This window comes from Aythya marila (genome assembly GCF_965140915.1).
Source record: "Aythya marila genome assembly, chromosome: 5".
Lineage (NCBI taxonomy): Eukaryota > Metazoa > Chordata > Aves > Anseriformes > Anatidae > Aythya > Aythya marila.
In genome coordinates this window covers 26013362-26041002 of record NC_139046.1, presented here as the reverse complement: position 1 = coordinate 26041002, position 27641 = coordinate 26013362, and the positions used below count along the sequence as shown (strand labels likewise).

The following is a 27641-nucleotide window of genomic DNA, read 5'->3' as shown; positions in this document are numbered from 1 at the left end:
GCCCGGCCAAGGGACACATCCCACCTCCCGGAGAGGCCCCGTGGACCCGGGACAGGGGACAGATGATGTCTCTGGGCAGCCTCAGGGTGGGCAGGGGGCCAACATTTTGTCTCCTGGCCTCCTTCGGAGGGCGGCGGGGCAGGTGCTGGGGGCTGCCACCCCCGGGCAAGACGCCGCACCGGGGAGCTCGGGGGGGCGCTTTCGGCCGCTTTTCCCTCGGTTAACGGGAGCGGCGCCGCCGGGGACCACCGCGAAGGGCTCGGCCCGGCCGCTCCCCGCCCGGCTCCAGCGGGGGGCGCCCGAGCTCCGCCGCCGCGGCTTCTGCGGCGGCCACGTCGGAGGGCGCCCGGTGCCGCCCCGCCGCCGGGGGACCCGGCACCGGGGCTCGGGGGGGTGGGGGTGCCCGGTGCCGCCGGCCGTGCGGGGGGTCCCGACGGGCGGTGGTCGGGGTGGGGGGTGGCGGAGGGCGGCCGGGCGGGGAGCGCCGTAGCCGCGGTGCTGCGGGCGAAGGCCGGGCTTGGAGCTCCCCCCCCGGTGCCCCGTCCCGGGGACGTCATGGGAGGGAGGTATAAAACGGCGGCGGCGAGGCCGGCGGAGGGGCAGTGCGCGGCGGAGGGCAGGCCGGGGGACAGCGGGGGCAGCCCGGCTGCTGCTGGTGCCGCCGGTGCCGGTGCCGCCGGGGCGATGCCGGTGGCGGCGGGGGCATGAATGGTGCAGCGAGAGGGGCGGGCGCCGCTCTCCCCCCGCGGCGGCGGCGGCGGCGGCGGGGCGGCTCGGGCCGCTGCTGCTGCTGCTGCTGCTGCTGCTGCTGCTGACACGTGCGGCGGCGCGGCGCGGCGGGGCGCTCCCGGCTCCGCGGGGCGCGGGGCGGCGCATGGGGAAGGAGCCCGGCGCGGCGAGGCACGGCGCCCGCCGCCGCTTCTCCTCGCGGAGCGCTGCCAGCTCTTCCTGGAAGTCGTGAGCGGCGCTCGGCGCGGTGAGTTCATGCACCTCCTCGCCAAGCCTCAGCCCGCGGGATCTGGGGAGGCTGCCGCCGGAGCACCGCCCGGTCCCCCGCGCCCGCTCGCCGCCGCCGCCGCCGCCCGGGGGGCTCTCCCGGGGGCCGCCGCCGCCCCCTCGCCCATGAAGATGTACGTGCAAAGGGCTCTGGTGCTGCTCTCGCTGCTGAGCTTCGCCACCGTGAGCCTCGCGCTGTCCTCCTGCACCACCTTGGACCTCGACCACATCAAGAAGAAGCGGGTGGAAGCCATTCGGGGGCAGATCCTGAGCAAGCTGCGGCTCACCAGCCCCCCGGAGACCGTGGGGCCGGCTCATGTGCCCTACCAGATCCTGGCCCTCTACAACAGCACCCGGGAGCTGCTGGAGGAGATGGAGGAGGAGAAGGAGGAGAGCTGCTCGCAGGACAACACCGAGTCCGAATACTATGCCAAAGAGATCCATAAATTTGACATGATCCAGGGCCTCCCCGAGCACAGTAAGTGCCGGGCTCCCGTGCGCTCCGGCCCGGCGCGGGGTGCCGCACCCGGGGGCAGCCTGCCCCGCCGCACCGGGAGCCGAGGAGCGGCGCCCGCCGGGGATCCGGGGCATCGGGGCCGGGGCCGGGGTCCCGGAGGGGCTGGGGCGCGTTCCTGCCCGGCTGCGCGCTGGGGTGCGGGGGTGAAAGGGGCCGGGGGCGCGGGGCTCAGCACCCCGCAGGTGGAGGAGGCGGGGTGCTGAGAGCCGGCGGGGCACCCAAAGGGGTCCCCGGCCCGGGAGCTGCAAGGGAAGGCTGGGAGGGGAGGGAGGGCGAGGTGGGAAGGTGGCAGGAGAGGAGGAAGAGGGGGCTTAGGGGGAGTGTGGTGCATGGGGTGAGGGAAAAAAGCCCGGTCCCTGGTGCCGGGCGGGTGGCTGGGCTCGTCCCTGCTGCAGATCCAGGCAACCTGTTCGGTCAGCCGGCACCCGCCTGGCTCCAGAGAGGGTGGCGAGGCAGTCACTGGGAAGGCTCCTGCATGGAGGACGCCGTGGAGGATGTTACGCTGACAGCGGCGAGGGATCAGAGAGGGAGCAGGAGATAGCAGGGATGCTGAGCAGGTGCAAAGCAGACAGTGATGCACAGGGGACCCCCTAGGGAATGCAGGCACTGAGGAAACGTGACAGATGTTGAGCAGGTGCAGAGCAGATGATGAGCAGGCCCAGATGCAGACACTAAGCAGATTCAGGTGCAGAAGCTGAGCAGATGCAGATGCAAAGACAGAGAGTGAGCAGACATGAACCCTGAGTAGACTGCAGATGCTGAGCAGATGTAGGCACAAGCAGTGCTTTCGGTCTGTGCTTTGGATTCCTTCGGGTTGGAAGATGTTGGTGGGCATGCAGTCATACCCCATCCAGGGTGTCCTCTCGTGATGTAGTGCGGTGCTGGGGACTCTACTTGAACGCCTGCAGTTCTGGGGAGGAGCTGTGACTCGGTGCAGGCAGCCTCAGAATGCAGTTACTCTGCCAGGTTTATGTTAATCTTGACATATGATGAGCTGGAATAAGAGCTACAATGTGGTAATGCAACAAATTTCACTTAATCTCTAGCAGACGGCACTCCATATGGTTATATGATTAGCTCTTAGTCCAGGAGGCACCAAGACTCGAGGAACAGAAAGTGCACAGAGTACTAGCAGCTTACCCAGATTTCAACATTTTTGACCTACTAAAGTGCAATTCTAAAAATATGTGGGGAAACGAAGCGTCTGTGCAAAATACAGCTGCACTATGAACTGGTGTGTTTTGGGAAAGCCTAACAGTGGGAAATGAAGTCGGAGGAGTGGATTTGGATAAAGTAGAGGGGTAAGGTGAAGGAAGATGTGCACAAGAAGGAGTGGGGAGGCAGTGGGGAGGGTCTGTGAGTGCAAGGAGAGAGGAGAGCTCGGGGCAGTAGAAGTGGGTGCTGCACGTGGGCATGGACATTGCCATAAGGGAAGTCCCACAGGTTCAGCCACTGTCCACCACGTGCAGAGTAACACCTCCATGCCTATGAAGTGAACCAATCTGCCCCACGTCCCTCTAGGACACCACGGCAAGACCAAGTTGTGCTGAGATTGAATTCCTGGGAGTGGGCAACAGAAAGAGAAAGGGGGAACTTTGGAGTTGGGTCCCAGCAGGAGAGAAGAGCTGCAGACGGGCCGCGGTGTCAAGAGGCACGCTCCTCTTCAAACCTGGGGAGTTTCATCTCATACACCATGGCTGAATTTGGCCCCGTGTCTTCAAAAGTGGCTGATGTTCAACTTTCCCATGACTCTGTCACTGTGCCAGGTGGTGATCTCAGAGCATGTTCGGAGCCAAAGCCCGTCTCCTCCGGGGGGGAAGGGGAGCACGGCTCCATTGAGGGAACTGTGAAGATGATACAGACAAGGCTGAAATGCGTGTGCGCGCACACACGCTGTTCTAGCTCCAGAGTATTAGTCGAGCAGTTTGTTGGCTCAGAGAAGTCATCCTTCTCCAAGACTTAAGGCCCAACAGTGAGCAAAGTTGAGGAGCAAAAATAGCAGCAGGGAGAGCCTGATCCTTCTAGGAAGGAAGGATTTTCAGGAGCAGGTCCCTGTCCCCACCCTGAGCTGTCTGATGATTCAGGGAATGGTCTTCCTGCTGCTGTGCCTCTCAGGGATGTTGTCTAAATTATAAGGAATATTTTTTGAGAATAGCTCCCTCATGATCAGCCACTCACTTCAACTATCTTCTAAAACCCATGGGGGTTCAGACCCCCTTGAGCACTGATTGTTGATTAGATTCAAGCTCAGAAAGCATCTGCAACAGTCCTACAAAGAGCTCTGCTTTGCTTCCCAAGGAAAACCATGCCATTTTCTAAGACAGCATGAGAGACAAGGCAATTAAAACAACTGGTCTTTTGGCCAAGCACCCCTTCCTTCCAAACCTGCCACCTGCAGTTCCAGAAGGATTGTTTTTTTTCTCTTGAGTTCTGCAGCTTTGACATTAAGCACCTTGAAGTACCAGTGCTATGACACTGAGTGAAGCAGCACCTGCCTGCAGCCAGCCTGCCCTTCCTTGACGTCAGACTGGAACCACACAGTGATCAACTGCCTCGAGGCAGGCCAGAAACAGTAGCTGTGTGGGATTGGTGGCACATGGAGAACCTGCACCTTGCTGAGAGCAGTTGTAGGAAGAGGGGATTTCCCAAAGAACACGCTCCCTGCATCCCACCTGGCACTCCAGGAGGCTGCTGGTCTCATTTGTTCCATCAGCAGCTCTGAGGCTGGCTGAGCTCCACAGTAATAGCAGGGCCTGATCGTGAGGATGCATCCTGTCATATCAGAAACAGAGTGGCATGGGTACACAGGTGTCACAGATTCCCTGCCTCTAGGCTTTGTTACAGCCACTGGCTGTTGTGGACTTGCAGGAATACTGCCTCTAGGTTTTGATCCTTGCTGGTATCTGGACAAGTCCAGATTCCAGCATAGTTAATGCACCACGAGCTGGGACTGGACCCAATTCCCTGAAAACGTCACCTAGCTGCACTTGCCTGTGACCTCTTAAAATAAAGACTTTGCCCCAAAGCAGACATCTTTCTGGGAGTGAGACGTGTTCTGGACATCCAGCTGCGGGAAGCGGGCTCCAACCTTGCAGTGCTGAGAACGAAACAATGCAGCTCTATCACCCCATTGCAGAGGGCTGGTTCCCAGAGTATGAAGGCAATAGGAAGCTTCTCCTTAGGAAAGGGAAAATAGCCATTACCGTTTCCACTAGGAAGGTCTCCAAAGACACCTCTGCCTTACTGGGGAAGGAAGTAGGTAGGTGGCAGCATGGAGATAGCAGGGAAGTGCAGGAGATGGCTATTTGTTACCAGCACAGCTGCCTCACCTCTTAGGCAGAACATGGTAAGGAGTTGATGAACAATAAATCACTTTGTCTCTCAGCTGTGCTGTGCTGTGGGACCAGATTTGCAGTCTCTTAGTAGATTATCAGATAAAGTGCCAATGTTGTAAAAAGCTAGTGGGCTAGCCTGACCACTGATCTGATCTAGAAAGGCATTTTGATGGCTACTGGGACACCCCTCCTGGACAGGCAGTTGGCCCTGCAGTGGAAGGGCAGGCTGTCAGCAGCACTATTAATAGGGCTAGGATTACAAAACAGCTTAAGGGGGGTATTAAAACGCAGTATCCACCTATGTCTGTGACACAGAACAGTTATGAGTGTTAGGCTTCAGCTACGAAGATGCCTTGGGGCATTTAATGAGATCAGAGCTAGCTGATCTGTGCTTTTCCATGGCACAAAACCTAGAAGTGGTCACAGTGGTAGAGTCCCCACAGTGGGTGTCCTCTCGTGGCTCGGTGCACTCTGTGCCACAGGGCTGTTGGGCTGAGCATACCAGCTTGCAACTGCAATTGGGGTCCAGTCTCCTGAGGCTACCAAATATTCATGTCTTTAATAGCAGGCAGAGATGTTCCTGTACAGAAATGCTGCTCCATTCAACAGCAGAAATGGCAAAAAACCCTCCGATCAAATCTCAATGGGAGCATCTGGTCATTAGCTTATTGAGTAAAATTTTTGCAGCCTAAGAACACATCTTTGTAAGCTGTCAGGCTCCTGCTTGCCAAATCTGGGTGTAGCACAAGAGGAAGACGTTCATCTTCATGGAGATGACTCCAGAAGTGCATCAGCATTGCTCAAAGCAGAATTTGGCACGGGAAGTGAACTTCTGCTCTCAGGCACTGTTCCACACTAGTCCCTCTTCAGAACCTGTTCCCCTTGGGAGACAGTGGTGCTATGAAGAGGGGCCAGCTCCAGGAATATAATTTCAAGGTTACCAGGACTTCCAGCCTATTTGTCACAGAGTGGAACTGTGGCTGGGAACAGGTGACAGTTTTTCTTTTTTTCTTCTTTAATATAAAATGAGAAAGGAAAGAGAAGAAAAAAAAAAAAAAAAAAAAAACACACAAATATCAGCTGACATGAGAGCCTCGTGTTGCCTTGGACAACAGCCAGAGGTCATATGAAAAGCTTTGTAGAACTGCAAACAGATCTGCATGTGGGTGTAGAGCAGGAGTTGCTGTGCCTTATCTGCAGGAAACCTTAAAGCCTTAATGATGCTGAGCCTTGAAGGCTAACGGGTCAATAGGAGAGGAGCAACAGGAATCACAGCTTTTTCCATGGGACCAAGATGGTCCCAATGAAGAGAAGCTTTTTTTTTTTTTTTTGAGAACTTTTTTGGACCTTGTGTTTTTTACCCACTGTCTTTTTGGGCATCTGCGAAGTGGATTTTTCTGCTCAGCAGGCACACATCCAGGCAGAGACTTGCTGTGCTATTTCCTGCCCATGTGTCTGATCTCCGCAGGCCTCTCCGCACTATTATTCTGTCCTTGAAGAACTCTCTGTCTGGTACTATCCATGAATTCCTCCTCCAGGTCATGGGTGAGAACTGACCTTAAAACCCAGTTCTTTTGGTACACAGAACAGTCACGGCTCCCAAGAACTCTTCCACACCTCATGCTTTGTGGACACTTGTCTGGCTTTCATTTTAGGAGACGATGTCAAGGTTTGTAACAGGATCACCTTCAATGTACCTTCATCTCTCCAGCATGAGCACAGGATCAGAGTGACACCACCACCACGACTGGGAATGGATCCTACTAGCTGCAAATGAGGTTGCCCCGTTGCCTTGGCTGGGGTTGTCATTTTGAATGCAGATTTAGGAGTACTAGCAATGTGCAATAAGCAGAGTTAGAAGAGAGGATTAAAAATACTGTTGTTGATCTACAGTGATTCTCTGGTTTGCAACATTGAAATAACAGTGGCAGTAGTGGGAAGATCTTGCAAAATACTCCAAACGTAGAGCAAATCTGAGTGAATTCATCCTGTCTTATCTTTAGCCAGGTAACCATACTTTAAAGGTGGTGAGATGTTTGAGTGGCAGGCCTCAGCTGGCAAGCTCTTTCTCAGTCTGTTTATTTGAGATCCCTCACCTCTGGCCTGAGGTTCTCAGTCTTTCCCTCTGTCTTTCTCCTAGATGAGTTGGGCATTTGCCCCAAAGGTGTCACCTCCAACGTGTTCCGCTTCAACGTGTCCTCGGCAGAGAAGAACAGCACCAACCTGTTCCGAGCCGAGTTCCGGGTGCTGCGTGTGCCCAACCCGAGCTCCAAACGCAGTGAGCAGCGCATTGAGCTCTTCCAGGTGGGTATCCTCCTCACCTTCCCCCGTGCCTGAGGCTCCTTAATCACTGCCTCAATTGATGTGTGCAAGGCGGTGCTGTCCTTTTTCACACTCACATGGCCCAGCTGCTCTGAGCACCCCGCTGTGGTGCCCGCTGCAGCTCTGTGCTGCACTGAGAAGGGGGTTGGAGGAGGCACTCCTCCCCAGTGGAGGATCCCTGACCCTTCTGTCACATCTGCATGCGTAGGTCCCTTGGCAGTTTTGTTCCTCTGACTATCGCAGCACAATGCAGTTGGTGCTAATCCAACGGGTGGAGCTCTCTGACTTGTCACAGGCTTACTGGAAAAGAAATGCTCGCTTTCAATGTTCCTTTCACCAGCAGTTGGGTGCACAGTTCCTGGCACCCTTAATGTAGATGCTTATCTGGTGTTTGGTTTGAACTCTTGGGCTCCCCTGGCACCAAAAGGTCTGGTTCGGGTTTGGAAGCGGTCTCAGGCCAGGCCAAACCACCCAGCTAATGGCAGAATTTAGCATCCAGGCAGCACGTTCCCACAGGCTGGTGTCTGTCCACTTTCTAGGAGGAATGCAGCTAAAATTGCCCTTTGCCTGTTAGCTCTTCAGGTCTTCCTGGAATTGAGCTTTAAAAGTCAGAGCAGTTCTCCACCAGATGAGAGAGCTGACAAGGAGGCAAGCCCCAAGCTTCTCCATGGGCTCTGTGTCCTGTGCAATGAACCCAGGGTGCTGCAGCAAGGTGCACTTTGCACAGACTGTGATTGTCTGTCTGGAAATGGCAGGGAATATCAGAGCTGGGGGAGGAAGTTCTCCAAATCTTATCAGCCCTGATGTTTTTTGGTAGAAGCTGAAGAGTAGAGGACACATGAAAACACCACTTTGTAGGACTCAACAAGCTTGCAAGGCAAGGAACCCACAGCAAGGTGTTCTGTTACCCACGTCTGGGTCTACTTTGAAATCCAGATCCACATCCCACACATGAATACAGAAATAAAACCACCTGCTCCATCTGTAGCTGCATGCTTCTGCTGCTGGGTATGTATCCCGAAACAAGGATGGGCTGGGAGAGGTGAGCTGCGTAGGATGCAGAAATAGATGCCATGTAGCTCTGGAGTTCAGGTTGGTTTTGAAGTGTTCCTCTCACTTGTGCCACGGTATTCTGCTGTCTCATGTGTTGGGCCACACCTGAATTTGTTTGTAGCAAGCTGTGGAAGAAAAAAAAGCCACAAGGCTGTTCCTTCCTCATGCATGGCACTGGCTGATTCTCTCTACCACTCCTTCCAACGCAGATCCTTCGGCCAGATGAGCACATAGCAAAGCAGCGCTACCTCAGCGGCAGGAACGTGCAGACACGGGGCTCCCCTGAGTGGCTGTCCTTCGATGTCACCGAGACTGTGCGCGAGTGGCTCCTGCACAGAGGTAGGGGTCTTACCACAACTGGGTGTCAAGACGTCCATAGAAATGTGGATCAGTGCTGGCAGGAGCATGTATTTGCTCCTAGTTTTGCAGGAGCACTGCTCAAATAGAGGGCAGCTTCTCTGAGCTTGGGAACAAACCTTCCCCCGGAGAGCCACCTCGGTGTGTGACATTTGCAGCCTCCCAGCTCTGGCCTGGAGTCCCCGCTGGGTAGCTCTGTGGGCTGAGTCGGAATAAGGTTTCGTCCTGTGGAGGAGGAAATTGTTTTTGCTGAGAGATGCTGGAACTTCTTTTGTTTCTTTGATTCGAAGCCCAGGGGGACCTCTCCGCTGGTCTAATCTATCATCTGCAACTCATAGAAAATGAGGATTGCTCTGCTTTAACTTTCCTGTGAGCTAGAGCACATCTAGTAGGAAAAAACAGCATGGATCCCGATTTCTTTAGCTGTTTACAGCTTGGCAGGTATAAAGGTGAGGAAATACCAGAGGCTGACACACCTAGACAGAACATACCTCTGCCACCACTGGGCAGCCCTACAGATAGCTACGGGGCAGCTCCCAGCAAGAACACTGACCCCATTCACAGCTGGAGCGTAGGCACCGTGACTCACAGCTGGATTGGCCTCACAGATAGAAGCTAGGTGCCACTGAAAACTGGAATGCAGGCACTGGCAAGCAGCCGCTGCCTGGAAGGATAAGCTGTGAGCTTGTAGGCTCCTCCTTTTTGAAGCGCTCCCAGTTGTGTCCTGATGGCTGGAGTTCAGCGCTGGAACTGCGGCGAGCTCTCTCTGGCTGACAGACACCACGGAGTATGCTGCGCTTAGGAAAAAAGGTGCTAGGCACCTTGTCAATGCCCCAGGGAGCCAGATGTTTCAATTCATGACACAACATAGAAAAAAAAAAAAAGAGCTTTCATAAGAGTCTTATGTTCCCTGGGTCAGGCCCACACAGCATGACTGGTCCAGGAAGTTATTATGAAAATAGACTTGCCTCTGGAAAGTCTGTGTGAATGAGACCGCTAGCGGCTCAACCAAACAGGAGGCTGCAGCTGCTGAGAAAAACGCTTCCAGTGAAATTACTTGTCCATATCCAACTCGCTTAGTTTCAGATCTCTCCTTCAGACACTAACCAGAAGCCAGATAGCAGACAGGTACTGAGGACGGCAAAACTAATCCAACACAGACACCACAAAGCCAGCTCTTCAAAATACTAATTTTCCAGTGGAACTCTTCAAAGCTCACAAATGTTTTTGGGTGCTGAATAGACTAAAAAACCTAACCAGAAGCACCAGGTCATCAGGAGCATGGCTTTTGGCACAAGTGAGGCCACAAAATTCTGCTTCCCGCTCTCCTTCCCAAGTCAGCTCCTGTGCCCCAGCTCTGGTAGCACCCCTCGCTTTGAGACTGACCCCACAGCCGAGGAGTTCAGCACAGTCCTCATCCCAGCCGAGGAAAGCAGTTTCTTACAGAGTCCTCTCTTTCTTTGCAGAGTCCAACCTTGGCCTGGAAATTAGCATACATTGCCCTTGCCATACTTTTCAGCCCAATGGGGACATCTTGGAGAACTTGCATGAGGTGTTGGAGATCAAATTCAAAGGTGATAAAATGCTGGATTAGGGGAGGCCGTTGGAGAAGGGAAGGCTTGGGGTGTCTAACAAAAAAAATGTGGTCTTCCTTTGTATAATTGAGGATTTTACCTTGCATAACATTTGTTGTACAGAATACACTTCTGGGTTTGCATGCTGATCATACAGGTATACCCATTTTGTAGATAGATTTGAAATGGGGGAAAGCAAGCGCCGGCTGGGTGGGTTTGCATGCGTGTCTGCAGAAAGGAGCAATTTTGTATTTCAGTGTCTCTCTGGGAAGCTCAGCTTGATGCCTTCTCAGATTTCCACAGAGGCTCTGCTTTCCAGTTAGGGTGACTGGAACACAAGGAAGTCAGGCATCCTGTGTGAGGTGGCCCAGAGAGTCAGTGGCTTGGCTGGCCTAAGAAGTAGGAACCTCCTGGCTTGCAGCCCTGGGCTGCAGCCACTGGCCCCCACAGGCTCCATTTCTGAGGCTGTTCTGCAGAGTGCCAATGATCTGACATCTTCTTTAAACCATTCATCTTCCTGCCTGTCCTGGGACTGAAGCCAGGAGCGAGTGGGATGGATTAATGGCCCCACCAGCAGTTTACAAATGGTAAAACAGGTGGCCCGCAAGACTCTATTTCAGGCCTGCAGCAGTCAGATTCACTGGGAGTACAGGGGTCCCTGGGAGGGAAGAAGTCCAAGCATAAGTGGAAATGGTGCCTGAGTCCCTTTTGCCTTAGTCCAAGGGCAGGCATGAAAGTGTTGAATGAAAAATCTTGTGTCCTCCACTTTCACACTGACATCTTCTCTGTGGATCCCGTTTCTCTCCGAAGGCATTGACAATGAGGATGACTATGGCCGTGGGGACTTAGGGCGCCTGAAGAAGCAGAAGGACTTGCATAATCCCCACCTCATCTTGATGATGTTACCCCCACACCGCCTGGAGAGCCCAACACTGGGGGGCCAGAGGAAGAAACGGGCCCTGGATACCAACTACTGCTTTCGGTAAGTGAGAATCCTGTTGTTGTCACCGGGTCCCACGCCTGAGGTTGGTTAAGTGTGGCAACACTTCTCACCTCCGGGAAAGGCAGTGCTGTCCGAGGGGCTGTGGGTCACTGCGGTGCTGCAGGGGCCATGTGAGGAGTGCTGCTCAGCCGACTGCTCCTCATGGTGTCCAAGAAGGACACTGGCCAGCTCAGCAGAGTCGCTGTGAGCTTCTGGCTGAGTTTCAGCAGCCCCTTGCCAGCCCTGGGTGTGGGACAGCAGGAAGGTGCTGCCCCCAAGGGCTAGCAGCAGGGTTGCCTGTCAGTGTGTGGGCAGAGCCAGGCGGCTGACTTGCCTGCCTCTGCCACTTCTCAACTCCCAGAGCAGGCCAGCACCATGTCCCACTGATCGTAGCCCTTCTCTTCGGGAAGCTGCATCATGCAAGCACATTTAAGGCCCTTCTCTAGATTCACTGTGTGCCGATGCTGTGTTTCAGGAACCTGGAGGAGAACTGCTGCGTGCGTCCTCTTTACATCGACTTCCGACAGGACCTGGGCTGGAAGTGGGTCCACGAACCTAAAGGCTACTTTGCTAACTTCTGTTCGGGCCCTTGTCCGTACCTGCGCAGCGCAGACACCACTCACAGCACGGTACATCCAGCGTCTTTTCCTTGGGGCTCTGTCTCCCCCTTCCTTCCTCAGTCTTATCACATCTGGTCTCTTCAAAGCAGCAGAAGCAGTTCAGATTAATACTTGTAAAAAACTCCAAGGAAACTGCAGGAAAAAGTCTAGGAGGTTCAGGGGGGAGATGTTCTTCATAGGGAATCAATACAGAGTCCATGCTTCCAGCCAAACACTGAGGAGTATGCTGTATCTTGGGTGAGATGGGTAACAGGACTCACAGTTTTAGGGTACCTATTTGGTAAGGGCCAGAGTGTTAACCAAATCCCTCAAATCTAATGTCAACCCTGGTCATTATGTTCTGCCTAAATTTTTCCTGCGTTTTTCAATGGATAGAGGATTTTTGTACACTCGGTATCAGGTTGTCATGCAAAGCTGCTGAGCCATGGCACACACATGCTGTCTACTCCTACAGGGGCAGCTGTAGTCCAGAAGTAAGGGGGAGTCCACGTCCAGAAGTGAACAAGGCTATGCAGCAAGCTTCCCCTTTCTGCACTGCCATCCTTTCCAGCTGTATAAATCCCACCTGGCCTATGGGAGGGAGGAACCCACTAGGCAGTGAAATTCACAAATATGACTGACTGAAAGCAAATATTTTCATGTAACTTCCACATAACCTCTGTTTAACATATGTACACTGGGCAGTCTTTGGGAAAAGTGCCATCTGAGCCCCACTACTGTCTAGAGCATAAGAAAAAAGGCAAAAGAAATGCATGCTAATGGAGGAAGTACAGAGGAGCAGACAAACTAATCAACTGACAGTCCATTGCTAAAGCTAGAAAAGCCAGAGGAGAATCCTGTGCTTCTGTCCACAGAAGAGAAAAGGCAGCAAGTCAGAGAATGCAGCAACTCACTTGAAAATTAGCTTCAGGTTTCACTAAAAAAGTCACTGGAAAAATGCTGACTTGGCAGAAGAATAATTGACTTCGTAAAGATGATATTGCAGGAAAGATGCTAACATTTTCTTGACAGCTTAAGAGTCTGCAAGGCTCGCTAAGGCTAAAGGACTGGTATGAGTGGGAGTAGTTGATCTAAGGGAATGAAGGAGTGGATAGGTGCTGGGCAAGGCAAGTAAACGAACAGCTTAGGAAGGGTAATATGCATGCCGGGTGGTACATATACCATCTAGTTGTCCTGGGAAATTCTCTAATAGATACTGGGATGAACGAGCATGAGAGAAAGGGGAATTTAGTACAGTCCCTAATGTTCTCATCTTGATCAAGAAAGGAAATGCTCAAGCAGTAAGTTCAGCTGAGTGATCTGAGCAATCTTCAGAACAATACCACTGCTGACAGGAAAAAAACTAGGAAAAACATGGCAAAAAGCAGATTTCTCACCAGTTTGTTTAACTTACTCTGCTGAGGACAGCAGCCCCAGAGGATGTGGTAACCATGTGGTACAGCCAGGGCCTTCACTCAGTATTCCAGAGAGTTTCTACCAAAATAACTGGAATTATGTGGATCTGGATGATAGAACAGAATGCCTCCTTAAAACCCCTGATCCCCCAGGACCGTAGTTAACAGACAAGGTGCTGGACCTTGTCATATAACCCAGAGAAATGCTAATGAGACTGCAGTAGCACAGGTGAGATCATGTTTTGGCCCCATGATTCAGCAAGTTGCGTATCACTGAGAAGTGGCCACCTCTGGGAAGAAACATGGCAATTCTTTTGTGGAGGCTGCGTGGCCAGAGTGTACAGTCATCTGTGGGACAGGGCCAGCTGGGAGAAGGAATCCAGGGCGGTCCCACAGGACACTGTCCTGGCTCCAGCATTATAGTGTAATGACTTGGAGGAGGGAGTGGAGAGCAAGAGCATGAGACGGTTCAAAGCTGGGAGGGAACTGTGGATACTCAAGATGATGGGCATCCATCCAGTGCTATCTAGAGATGTTAGCTGAAATAAGCAGCACTGGGTTTCTTTCTTCTGGTTTCTGTAATGGAACCAAAGACAATGCAGCCCTGGGCTGGTTATACCCAGCCTTGTTGTAAGCAAAAATTGTGACGTTATACCCCACACCTAATCAGAAATTAAAGGAGTGAATTACTCCTTGCACTTCTTCAACCCTTAGGCATTTGCCAGGGGCTACACTAAAGTTAAAGAGAAAAATGTCTTTGGGTCAGGCCCAGGTAGGTGATACCTTTTAGGAGTAGGCCATGGTCAGGACATGATGAGTATGACTCACATCAGGGAAAAGCCCTCTGATGAGCATAGTCCAAATACCTAGAGACCAAATACCTTCCTGTCCTCAACCAGCTTAAATGGATTCCTGGCTCTGTCACCACATTTATGTGCTTCCACAGGTGCTGGGCTTATACAACACGCTGAACCCTGAGGCGTCTGCCTCGCCCTGCTGTGTCCCCCAGGACCTGGAGCCACTCACCATCTTGTACTACGTCGGGAGGACCCCCAAAGTGGAGCAGCTCTCCAACATGGTGGTGAAATCCTGCAAGTGCAGCTGAAAGGCACCCTGGCCCGCCCAAAGCCAAGAGAGAAACTGTCAGCACCCACTCTCCTGCTCCCAGGCTAACACAAAAGGAACCGGGGGTCAGAGACTCCGCATGCAGAGGGCCGAGCACCAAACCCTGGGGCTTAGGGTCTGGCAGCCCTCGAGAATCTCTTCTGGAACATTTCTCGGTCTTGTTGGCAATGTCGCCTTCCCTCTGGGAGCTACTTTGGTGTCACGAAGGCCACACTCTCCAAAATGGCTGGACAGTTGGTGCAGAAGAGAAGGACAGAGTGGAGGAACTGCTGTGTATTTGAATGCTGGGGTAGTTGAACTGGGAAGGCAAGGAATGAGAAAGAGCATTTGAAAGGGGGAGTGGAAATGGGGCAGCATTTCCTTTTCTAGCTGTAGCTATCTTGGGACCTCAGCCCTCCCCACTGGCCTGAAGAATTATTTTCTCCTGCAGGACAAAATCTTGGAATTTTCTTCAGAGAAAGAAAATGCACCAAGAAGGGAAGCTGCTCAAAGAGGAGATGCTCAGAGATGCACACAGACTTTTGTTCCTCAGAGTTGTGATCCAGGAGTCGTGCAATTGTCACTGTGCTTCTGCCAAACCTGTAAGATCAGATGGCAGATCCTGGCTATTGGTTTCTGAATGCAAACTGCAGGGCTCCCAGTCAGCCTGCTGAGGGTGGGCAAATACAAGCAAAGAGGGTGCTGAGTCCGTTTTTAGAAGGACTGATGCCTCCATTCAGCTCTTTTCCCTTCCTGGAAGTTTCTGAATGATGGTTTCTGGGTCAGGGCAAGAGCAGTATCTGTGGGTACCTGAATTTTGGGCCCATTAGCTGATACATCCTGAGGACCTTTTGTCTGTTGTGGTTTGTGAGGTGCTTTGGGGAGTTCTGCACAATGATCTCAACGTGGCCCAGGCCTCACCTGCCAAGACTTAAAAAATATTAATCTCAAAAACATTGTAAAAAATAAATATTTGGGGGGGAAAATGGTCTTTTTTTTTTTTTTTTTTTTTTTTTCCCACAAGGAAGTTGCTTGTTGAAGGGCTAGATGCTTTGTTGTTTTTAAAGTGCTACTGCTGTAGCATACTCGATCACTTTGAAATCTTTCCCCTTTCCAGGATGTCTCTTCAAGGGAATGGGTACGATTTAGGTTAGCCAGAGAGCCCCAGAATGGAAATCCCTTCATACCTTCAAAGAATGCCTGGTGTGCATCTGCTCTGCCCTTCCCTCATCCTTCAGATGTACACATCACCTCTGCCATCTGATTTTGATAGACTCATATAAAGCTCCCCTCAAATGTAAAACTTCTTACAGTCCTGTTTAAGTAATCAGGGAATTGCAGTTGTCACAGCTGACAAATGCCCTATGTTCAGTGGAATATATATGGGCTGCCAGTACAGACTTGCACACAAAGGTAAATAATCCCCCTCAGATTTACCATAAACATTGGAGATATTCATAAAAAGTTCTCAGATGTGGCCTAGGCAAGTAATGAATATACTCTTTCTAAAAAGTATGTTATTTTCAGCCACAGATATTCCCAAAAGTACAAATCTCAAGTACTTGCATGTCACGTGAGATTCAGAGGCTGCCTCTCTGACTCCCTCAACCACAACTACTTAAAGCCATGTACTAAAGACCACAGAGGTTCCTTCCTGTCCCCTCCCAGTTCCTGGTCCCCAGCAGCTGAGTGTCAAGTGACACCTAGCTGCTTAATAGCTTGTGGCCAGGGCTCTCCGTGGGCAGCTCAGGCTGCAGGTCTTCCAGCCAACCCTCTGCATTTGTGGCTGCTTCCATACACCTCACTGAGATGCTGCCATAGTGTGTAATCTCAAACATCGTAAAAAAACCCTAAACAAGTCCTTCATCACCAGCTGGCTAGAGATTAGGAAGGGTGGGTCAGTGGAGGGAGCCTGCCAACCTTGGTGACATTTTGGCTGGGGCACACGTGCTTTGATAGAGGCACTCCCCAGCACTCAGCTGTATCCCTTTCATCTCTCAGGGGCTCCTTGACCTGTCTTTGGTGTTATGATGAAATGTACAGCTCTGATCAGTCCTGCAGCACTAATTTATTGCTGTACAGCTCCATACCCATGCTTCCCCCTTGCCTGCCAAAGGAGGGAGCAGATAAATGCATTGCAACTGCACTACCATGCTGATACGCCAGAAATTTAGTGGCTGTGCTGGGGGGGGGGGGGGGGGGGGGGGGGAAGAGAAATCCAGATGCCAATTGGCGCAGGAATTCTCACTAATCTCCTTTTAGCAGCATTCCCTGGGGAGGTTTTGGTTTACAAGTTGCAGTCTGTTCTTTGGTCATTGTTCCTCGGGAGCCCTGGGTTGGCTCTGCTGCCCATCCAATTGAAGGGCTTTCTTGCTAGTAAGGGGAAAAAAAAAAAAAAAAAACAAAAAAAAACACAGGGAGGGGGAGCTGCAAAGAGCCGAGCAAGAACATGAGCTTCACAATCATACGTGGCACTTGGAGCACGCCAGAACCACCCACAGATTAACCCTGGCAAGCCCCTTGAGGTGGGTCTGTCTCACTAGCCCTTGTTCACTGCTGCTCCTCAGGGTAGGGAGGGGTGGCAGAGGGATGGGACCATGTCTAACAGCTGCTGGGAAAGGAGACAAAATGGAAAGGGGGGCTCAGGGGAGAAGTGACTTGGGGTGTCCAGTCAGTAAAGATACAGGTAACCTCCTGGGTACAGCAATCCACAATGTCAAATGCTCCTTTCAGTTGCTCTTGTCTCCAGACTTCAGTTTTCCCAGCTGCGTTTGAGAATTAGGTTTGTGAGATAGGATCTGAATTCATTTTCTTACAGTCAAAATAACTTCCCTAGGGCTGTTTTAGCTATAATCCAACAACAAACTCTACTACCTATATGGGGTTAATAACAGACTGAACACACTCCTGGGCCCAGGCTTACCAAAACATTTCAGGACACTTGTGTGGGAAGGAGGAGAGGCAGAGAGCAGTTCCCTATATGCTGTGTTACTAGGTGGCAAACTGAGGAAGACAATGGGAAAGAAAAGTGGGCTCTTCGCTGTCAACAATGAATACAGCTCCCAACAGTTCCCTTTTGTTGCTCCCAGGAACAAACAAAAGCTGATGAAAACAATCCCAGCACACTTTCCCTCTCTTTAACAAAGATCAATGGTTAGAAAGAGTAAAAAAAAACAATTCTGCACTGCAATAGGGAAGATCCTACACAGCCGATCAAATGGCCATCTTTGTAGTCCCTGTTTCTCTGTGGCATACTCTGACAGCATGCCAGAGGCCTAGACCTGAACTTGAACACCTTGTTTTTCAGGCTACAGTGTAATGTAGAGCTCTGCAAGGAATACTGCTTCAGTAAATACAGGCACATACCCTCATATTTCAGCAAATAATACACTCTTTGCAGACTAAATGAGTCTTTATCCCCTGGTCTTTGTGATGGATGGTCTCTGGCTATCTTGCTGCCCTTACAAAAAAGCAGCAGCACATTCCTGTTCCTGCTGTGTGAACTCGGATATGGTGCTTTGTTCTTCAGCCTTCCATAACCAAGAGGCATCAGAACAAACAGTAAACCAGACAGACCATGTCGAAAAGCAATGAAAGATATAAAAGACAAACATACCTGTCCGCTCCTCTGGTAACATCGTGGCTCTGTTCTGCTCTGTCCTATGTCTTACAGCTCCTTCTGTTGTGATGATCAAATCTTCATTCTCTCCGTTTTCAGATTCCTTACCTGTGATTAGGGTGTCCTCTTCAGGGCAGAAATAAAGGAGGCTTCCTGGCTCGGATTACTTTTGTCAATGAAATCACTACAGCCATTCCATGGCAGACGAGGATCCCTTGCCAACACTGTCTTATGATGCAGATGTCTTCAGCATCATCCAGGGTCCAGAGCAGGACAGGTTCAGTACCACAGGGTGCGCAGGATGCAGCCCTAGGGCCAGGTCCATTGAACAGAAAAGGCTCTTTATGCACTGCAAGTGTTTCTAGTAGCATGCAAATCATCAACGCTATAGTACTAGGTTGTCTTCTCTTAAAAAGTGGCTGGAAGGCAATTAAATCTATCAAGAAAACAGTTTTCATTGAACATGGAACCAACAGGGTGGTATCTATACACTTGCAAAGCTATACTGATTTGCAAGTGTGAAGAAAAATAGATGGCTGTTTGGGCTGCCTATAACCTACATTAATTGTGGTTTAGAATAACAGCAAAGATTTGAATAAAGTACAAGGAAGAATGCATGCCTTATAATTATTTAAAAAATAATATCTATTAACATTTTTTACAATAAAAATCACTAGAATATATTGGTTGAAAGCTGTATAAAATTAATAACTAGTGTGTGCACTACGATATTTAGTAAAAGAACCTGGATTTTCGGGTCCTTGATTTACAAATATTTTCTTTCATTTTTTATTTCATTTAAGCTCTGGTTCATTCTTGACGCAGCTCCACAACTGACAGACAGAAGCAAGTATGTTCAGTGTCCTTTGTCTTCTTTTGAAGAGAGGCTTCAGATGCCCTGTACAAATGTAAGATCCTTTATCATGCAGCAAGTCAAAACAGAAGAGGCAGCTTTACTCACTGGGAAACAGACCGTCATTGAAATGACTTCAGACACATCAGCGAGAAATATAGCAAGTGAAAATTGCTAATTAATGGTTGTCATTTCTCACACTTCTCTAAATAACAGTATTGCACTTGAAACGCCACTTATGCCCACAGTTTCAGAAACAACATTATACAGTACTTTGGATATCACAGTATGTTTCCTGGAAAGACCAATTTCAAAGATTACAGACTTTAGTATTCTATGATTCTAGGATTTAACAGCTACTCATCTGCTTTTCAAACATCCTTATCTAGGGCTAGGTTGCACAGGAAAGATGACAGAGATGGTCTGAAGGCATTCAACCAAGCAGCCGGTCCTTCCCCAGTACTGGGCTATGATTCCATGAAAAATGCACTTAAGGATAAGGACCTTTATATCTAGTACAGAATAGAGGTTCTTTACAGCTGTGGTTTGTGGCAAAACAAAAAAAAAACAAAACACACACATTATGGTTTCCCACTTCCTGCAGACTTAGTGAACAGCTTTCAGGCAACAGCTCTGCTCCCTGTGGTATATGCTGGCACTGCTCAGTTACACCAGGGAATACCAATCTTTCAAACAGCATCTTCTGAAGACAGAGATTTATTTCTCCCCCTTTAAAGGAGGTAGTGTTCTTTCTGCAGGGTGATAGTTTTCACCTCTCATTCCACTTAATTGGCTAGGCAAGATGATGCCTCATTGCTGTCCACAAAGACTGATGCAAGAAGTAATTCCACGTAGGGGCTATGCATGTGGCAGAAAGCGAAAGTGACTTTCTTCTGTGGTTTGTCAACACCCGGACATTTTTCACTAGCTGTGTGCAGATGTTCATTGATCACATACAGAAATTAGCACGAGGCATTATAATAATGTGTCAGGACCACTGCGTGTACCTGAGTTGATGAAAGAAGCCAGCTGGGTCATATCAAACCAGAGATATCCTGACATTCTTCAGGAAGGATTTCTTTTTTCTTCTGAGGTTATTATCCCCTTCAGGAAGCTGACAAAGCAAAGATTTGCTGTACAGCCTGGCGCAAAACTTACAGGATCTGTACAATGCATGTAGTGTAATGACTGGGGAATGTCTTGGTAACCATGTTCTGTGTGTTTCTTGAAACAAAATTATGTATTGTCTTTTGAAGTGCTGAAACCCTGTTATAGGTAGCCTACACGCTTAGGAGAACTCCATTGCTTTCAAGGATTTGTAAGAAACTTCACTTTTTGGAGAAGACAGCAGCAGACAGCCTGACTTGCAACAACAGTCTACGGAAGATGTCCAGCTTGCAACAATCCTGGCTGATATCAAAGACAAAATGTATTACATGCTGAATTTCTAGAGTTAGAAATGGTAGAGATAATACTCTTTCAGGAGGGAAGACATCCCTGATTTGAATGGGGGAAACAACACGCAACTGCAAGCATAAGATCTGTGACTAGTGACACTAATGCGATGGCTACAGCTTCACTTGCCCTGCTGGGAGATTCACAGCTGTCTGTCTGCACACCTTAAAGAATGGCACAGACATCCCAGGTGTATTAGATAGATCTGATACAGCATGTACTTTTCAGAAAGTCACATAAATAAGGCAAAATCGCTTGAAATATACGAAGTGAATCCTATTTATTAATTACTGGAAAGAGCTGGGAAAAATCCCTTCTCATTTTTCTTTGCCCATCTCAATGAAAAGGCAATTTTTTCTATATAGTGGAAGGAGGGAACAATGACAGCCAGACATTTGGACTTGGTAGTAAAGTAACTTTTCAAAGATCCCTTCATGATTTTGACATGGTCTTACTTGTGACACAGGGATTAATTAGATCAATAAGCCCAATACATTTTTTCTAAGGAGACTTTATGACTCAAACATAACTACGCTGAGCACAGTAACCTGTCTCCTCTTAAGCCAGGGGAAGGAGGCTACACTTTACCATTGCTATATTTGCGGTGAAATGATATTTTCTAAAATACTCTTGCAGGGACACCAAACTAAACAAATTTTCTGGGTTTGTCTCGTGTTGCACATCCCAGAATGCCAGTAAGCAAAAGGCCAAATACGATGCTGAAATTTCTTTCAGAGATGACACCACCTCCACCTGCCTCAAGTAAATGTTTAAAATTCTAGTAATAAAAGATAGATTTTGAACTACCCCAAAATTCCTAATAATTACATCTTTTTTTTTTATAAAGCCTTTTTTTTTTTTTTTTTTTTTTTTGTCCAATAGGTCAGATAAAGAAGCGATCCCTTTTCAAAGAATGTAAGATTTCTCGAGTTCATTGTGTGCACTGTAGGCGTGGACTTTTAGAGAAGAGGCCCTGTTAAGTATACTCTTTTCCCCAGGGAACCACTATGATTCACTGAATACCACTGGCAAAGACTTCACACCAGGGTCTCCACAGTCATCAGTGATTCTTTCCTTTAAATTGGAAACAGCAGTGAAAACTCATTTTCAATGAGTGCCAATAAAATCCTTTTTTGGTAAGGTAACAGACAGAGCAGACTCCTCGTGGCAGGCTTGGTGCCTTGTTTGTCACCTTTAGTTCAGTGGAGTTTGTCCTCTTTGTTGAAACTGCACAGAGAGGCTGCTTCAAAAACCTGGGAATCCGACAATTTTGCAGTTTGTGTTTCCTAACTACTCATCTCTAAGGCAGCAAGGAAACTTGATCTCATTTTTTGGAAAGGGCAGGAGCGCTCTAAAGTGAGAAGAAAAGTTACCAGGTACTGTAATTCTTTAAGATGTGCTGTGATTGTGCACATTCACCTTGAATGTGCTTTGCACTCAAGCACTTTAGAAGGCAAAGACTGCAAGAAGTGAATGTGTGCATATACAAGGTAACTTGACTTGGCTATTCTAGTAGGCTGTACTGCAACAGACAAAATAAAACATCCATACAAAGGCAGACTACAAGATGATCTAGCCCACACCTTGCTTCTGACCGTGGTCAACAGCATATAGCTCATAGACAAGCTAAGAACTGGAAAATTTCATTGTGATGCTTTCCCAGAACAGTCATTTGAAAAGGCTTAGAAATACTCTGCTGTTTTTTTGACTTTAATATTTAATATGCCCCAATAGATTTATTTTCCGTCTATTTGTCTACTTGCCTTTTCAAACTACACTTTTTTTTGCCTCCACAACATCTTGTGACAATACTGTCCATTATATACTGTGAAAAAAAATCACCACCACCACTTTTTTCTTTGAATCTGTTATTTGCTAATTTCATTTGATGATCCTACTTCTTTTAGTGGGCAAGACTGGAACAATCATTCCTTTTTCTCCTTCTCCTTTACACTCCTCATCTATCTCTTTTCCTATTTAATGGTTCCTGCCTGAAAAGAACTATGAATGCTAAGTTTTGTGCTCACGATATAACCAATCTCAAGGACTCTCTGACAGACCTGATTCTGTAGGGATAAAATAAGGTTTTATTTATGATGTTTAGCATAAGCAGGGATGTCTTAGCTCTAGAAACATGAGACTCTAGAAAGAAGAAAAGGAGGTCAAGTCCCATGTTTAAGTAAAGCTCAGAAGTTTCTTTTGGAAGAAACTCATGACAGATTCACAGGAATAATGTGTCCACAAGGAAGTGACATGAACAGGATCAATCAGCCAGTTACTGAAACAGCAACAACAACAACAAAAAAATCCAACTATTTAAATAGCACCAAATAACCCATATGGGTTCAAACAGTAAGCCCAGGATTATCATGAGCAGCAAATGTAGGACAGACTGAGAAAAAAAGTCCTTGGCAGTTTGATCAAGTAAACCTTAACAAAAATAAGTCAGCAGCCAGATTACTTTAGTTTCCAGCAAATAATCCAAAACGACTGGAACTGTTATATTAGTACAAGGTACAGCCCTGAGAGAATGCAAGCTGAGATTCCAGGCTGTTCTATAAACTCATCTGTAAGCTGATGATCTCCTTCACAGCTCAAGAAGAGGAATGGTCTCTCACTGCCAGCCATTCAAATCCATCCATACAGAGACTCCACAGACACAGCACTGAAATTCCTTCTAGCAAACAGATGTCCTGATACCAAAACCTCCTCATGGAAAAAGTATCACAGATATGTATGGTGGCCTTCAAGGCCTCAGAATGAGGAGTCTATCCAACAAAACACGTTTGTCCGAGAGAACATCTGGTCTTGTGAATACAAATTCCAGTATGTCTCATTGGCATCAAAGTCCAAGTGGTCTACACCTAGTATCAGAGCATGATCTTCCACTGATGGTACTCACACCACCCATAAGGCTGTTATAAAGGCTAAGATGAACAACCTAAATATGAGCTTAATACATCATGTACCGAGAACCAGTCAGCTACTTCTGGAAGGGAGGGCATCTCATATTCTTCTCTTAATATGTATGTTGTGATGTGCTCCTAGCCTGAACACAGTATAAAAGGCTTGCATGAACTCTGTATGAACCTCTCCCTTGTGGCCTCTAGTGTGCACCCTAATCCATTCAAAACCAACAAGCCCCATTCTCTGTCATGGAAAAGACTCTGTAACTTACAAGTGATGCCAACACCACTGAGTAGGAGAGGAGAGGAGAGGACGCCTTGGTTACATTATGCTGTCTCACCACCAAAGCAGATGCTGAATGATTGTTGGGGGTGCTGTACTGGCAATTTTCTTTTCTTATGGTAAACAAAGGCACTTTTGATGAAACTCATTGGTGAGCGCAGGGATATAAGTGTCATAAAAGCAGAGAGAGACAAACTAATACCCACTTGAAGAAAATTTATATAATTGTACTCCCCTCACGTGCAATTATTATAAATTCAGAATGCTTTGCCATTCTTTTGTCTCTCTTGTACCAGAAAACACTTTCCACAAAATGCATTCTCTCTGAGCCGTGGGGAAAACAGTTTTATGCCTCCCTCTTGAATTACTTAACTGAAACACTCTTTGAGAGAGGTTTTTGAAAAGAGACAGACATGGAAGTAGCAGGCCTGCAAAGAGACAAAATACATGCTACATTCAGTTCACAGTATCCAGCAGGCACAAATACATATGTGGACTCCAGGTTGGTGAGTATAAGGAAGTAGGAAAAATAACAAGCTGGAATTGCAGGATTTATTCCTGATTCTCTATTGCATCGCTGCACATGCTCTCAAGATAACAGCAGCCGTGCTCAGAGCTAGGATCAGCAGATGCCCTAGGCAAAGTAATACCGCCATTTCCTTTGAAGATCTGGCTGCCCTAACATATCTCGAGGCTGAACAGGAGTTCAAAAATGAAGTGTTTGGCTGGAGGTAAAGGACCAGTCTTGATATCTCTGGATTTTTCATTTGTTGGAAGCAGAAGTAAAATTTTTCAAGGACAAACGATGCATGACTTCACTGCTCCTAAAGCTGACAAAACTCATCCCTTCAAAAGGATGGTCTTAGACTGCAACGTGCATTTCTCTGAATATTTAAAAAATCATAGAGGAAAGATGTCTGATATACTTCCACTAAGCCATCATAGTTACAGATGTGGTGTTGGCTACGTTTAACATACAATGCAAAGAAGTTCAGAAGACGTGGGCTACAACTGAGTACAACTTGTTATCCCAAAATCAGTGGGCGGGAGACTAGCAAATCTGACAAAAAAAATAACTTACTTTCATAATAAGCCAGCACTAACTGGTAAATTGCCAGACAAAGATATAAGAATGTTGTTTCTGTTAATGATACTCTGAAGACAATCACCTTTCCTGAGCTATCATCCAAACCTCTGTACAGTTTTCAGTGGTGGCTGTGACAACCTGAATGAAGAAACTAGAGAGAAAAACCAGATGAGATGAGAATTCCACAAGGATGCATATCCTACAGCTACTCGATCCTGCACATGAAACCCAGTGGAATAAAGGACAACTTGGATCCCCTGGGAGGAAGCAAGGAATGGAATCAGTTATCTACTGAAGTTAAATCTTGTAGGGAAATAGCACCTTAGTTCTGGAACAGAGCTGAAGGCTATAGCCAACACCAAACATGGCAGAGTAGGCTATGAGAAGACAGACCCAAGGTCTTGAAGCCCACAGCAGCTGAGGATGTGCAGCAGCTGAGGATGTGCAGAAGTTTGAAATAAAAAACATCTGTAACTGAATTTTCACTAATGATGAGCCAACAACGTGATGCACCAGTAGAAACAGTAGAAACCTTTATCTTAAACATCCCTAAAAATTCGATGAGTACAGAAGTGACATAATCTGGTAGTAACTTCACAAGATTCTACAGAACTCCTGGTCACTGGTGATATATCATGGTGGAACAGGCAGCAGACAAGCACTGCAGAGATTCTTGAAGAACAGAGCTGAAAAATGCAGAGAAAGCGAATTAGATCATGACTGTCTAGGAACTGAAACATAAGCCAATGAATTAAGAAGAGGAACGCTACATCAGAGAACTGGATTTTGGACAAATGAAGTATTTGATCTTTGTCATATGTGTGAATGAAAGAGAAATAGTAAAATGCATGTTCTGTCCTATGAGTTTATGCCTGGAGCAAGTGATAGTTAAACTAATGGGGTACGAACCTAATTGTTTCATCCTCTCACAATTTATCTGGTCTTGAATGACAAGAAGTATGCACAACCCAAGAGTGAACATGAACACAAACACTCTTTTCAAGAGAAAACACTTTTGCCCTCTGACACTATTTCTGTCAGCCGTTTGGATTGATCATTATCTAATTTGCCAGCACATTAGAATGATCTCTTAACACTGATTATACAGGGTGATGAGGGGATTATACAGATGTGACAGGGGAGTTGTGGAATAAGAAAACAGATCAAACAGGCTGTTACAATCCAATCCCTGAGGGCTCCAACACAAGCAATAGGAAACACTGTACTCTGAGAATTGCAATCATACCGAGTGCTGTTTGACAAGGGAGAAGTTGGAAAACACCACGAAAATAGTTTTCCTTTAACCTGGCACCAACAAAGAGCCAGAGCTGAAGCTGCTTCCTGTTCATTTTAAGGATGGGTGGATCTTCTCTCCAATACATTTTCCAGCTGCTGAAGTTGTTTGCTAACACAAGCAAATTAATTTTCATAACATTAAGCAAATTCTAACTGGAGTACTTCACTAAGCCACTATTGCAACTGATAAAAGCCACCTGGACCTTAGGGTTCAACCTTGGGTCTAAAAACATCAGCCAATTAAAAAAGTTTATATAGCCTAAACAAACAGAAATCAAAATACAAAAATAAGCCACACAGAACATAAGCACCCAACAGTGAAACATAAAGACAAATTTTAAATCCTGTCCAATATAGCAAAAGCAAATATTTTGAGGGTGTGAATTAATAACCGAAATTATAACCAAAACAAACAAATGAAATGACTTTATTCAAATTGAGCATTTCCATGGCTCTGTGCCAAAATTCAAGTCGGCGACTAACAAGGATGTCTCTGCTCATATGGTCTAATATTTTTCTCTGCTGTTGGTTGCCGTGTGATGACAGCAGAGAATATTGGCTGTTACTGGACTAGGACAGACTGAAATGGCTGAGCAAAGAAGTTTGAGACTTTATGTTCAAACTTGGACCTTGGGAAGAACGATACAGACAGTTGGAGGACCTCTGCCTTATAGAAAGATCTCACAGTTAGTGATCGGGAAGAGATTGGAGGAAAGACCCCAAGGCTCAGCACCAGAAGCTCTCACAGACAGTCATTCACCTCAGCCTACAGCTGTATCACCAGCTTCTGTAGATGTTCAGGTACTCTCCTCAGTGGGTTGTCCTCTCAGCAGGGACCTGTTCACCGTCCCCTGGGTGTTACGGGTGTGTGGTGGTCTGAAGTCACTGCTGCTTTTTCCTTTGCCCCATACTTGAAGCAACACCCTGGATTCCTCACCTGATGTTCAGTGTTAGTCCTTCTCTGCAAGCAGAGGCTGGAAAAAAACAAAACACAAAGCAAAGCTTTTGAGTAATCACAGGACTGTTTTATTTAAAATACTGCTGAACTGCTCTGCAAATCTCAGCCACCACCAGAAATCTGGATCTCCCTACCATATACCCTTGCTCTGCGCTACAAGATGAGATCACAGTATGACAAACCTAACTTAATAAGCTACTGTCCGAAAAAGTGTTCTTGATATTCCTCTCAAAACTTCCCTAAAAAATCTGCACTTCCCTAATCCAGCTCATCTCTTCACATGCTCCTCCAGTAACTAACTCTAAACCCTCTCCCATATCAGCATGCTTTGCCTTTTTCTTTCTGCATCTTTTATTCATTTGCTTGCAGGGAAATCTACTCCCCCACTCCAAAAGATGCTGAGTGCCTTGGTGCAGAAGAGGTGGGGATGTGAAAAAGTTGATCTTTAAAAGAAACAAGATGGGGATAAGAAAGATTTTCTTTTCATTATTAGAGAGACATATTGCATATAGAGACATAAATAGAGACCTACTGCAATATTTTCCTTCTTAGGAAAGTTATGGGAAAAAGTCAATGTCATTGTCACTTCTTTTATGTCAAAAACCTTAGATATTCCCTTAAGAGAAAAATTCAAAACACTTAGAAATGTAAAAAGTTTATTTTGGACAGTTTGCATTGTCCTGTGTATTTAGCCCATCAGCTTGCTCCTAAATACGACTGACACTTGTTGAGAGCTGAGTTTATTAAAAATATTGCTATATTTTTAAAAATACACTCTCCTTGAAATCCCAGAATAGAGACAAACACCACACAGTACAGAGGATCTGGAAAGATGTTTAGAAAGCAGTATTGCCAGCAATGGCCCTGCACAGAAAGTTTGGAACCTGAATTAGGCACCAAACTGTCAACTATGTGTATGAAGATAGGATA

General features: G+C 47.7%; 2 protein-coding genes across 5 annotated transcripts in view; one reads left to right on the top strand and one right to left on the bottom strand.

Moving 5' to 3' along the window:
- The first annotated feature begins 564 nt into the window (after positions 1-564).
- On the top strand, positions 565-15240 carry TGFB3 (transforming growth factor beta 3). Its single transcript, XM_082761108.1, has 7 exons — positions 565-1474; positions 6989-7152; positions 8433-8562; positions 10047-10154; positions 10965-11136; positions 11612-11765; positions 14097-15240. The coding sequence occupies exons 1-7, from the start codon at positions 709-711 to the stop codon at positions 14253-14255; spliced, it is 1653 nt and encodes a 550-aa protein (XP_082617234.1). The 5' UTR covers positions 565-708; the 3' UTR covers positions 14256-15240.
- Positions 15241-16505: 1265 nt separating this feature from the next.
- TTLL5 (tubulin tyrosine ligase like 5) overlaps positions 16506-27641 on the bottom strand; it is a 137940-nt gene continuing 126804 nt past the window's right edge. For 3 of the 4 annotated variants that reach the window (XM_082760915.1, XM_082760913.1, XM_082760916.1), the window contains one exon: positions 16506-18771. In XM_082760915.1, coding sequence (XP_082617041.1) covers positions 18668-18771 — 104 coding nt within the window. In that variant the 3' untranslated portion in view covers positions 16506-18667. Of the gene's footprint in view, positions 18772-26156; positions 26728-27641 lie in introns of those variants that run through there. The other variant, XM_082760914.1, reaches the window with a different exon arrangement.

Excerpts from the sequence above, each read along its gene's own strand:
- TGFB3 (XM_082761108.1), top strand. The coding sequence starts at position 709 with ATGGTGCAGCGAGAGGGGCGGGCGCCGCTCTCCCCCCGCGGCGGCGGC. Across the intron at positions 8,563-10,046 it reads CGAGTGGCTCCTGCACAGAG|AGTCCAACCTTGGCCTGGAA; the intron begins GTAGGGGTCTTA and ends CTTTCTTTGCAG. Across the intron at positions 11,137-11,611 it reads GATACCAACTACTGCTTTCG|GAACCTGGAGGAGAACTGCT; the intron begins GTAAGTGAGAAT and ends GCTGTGTTTCAG.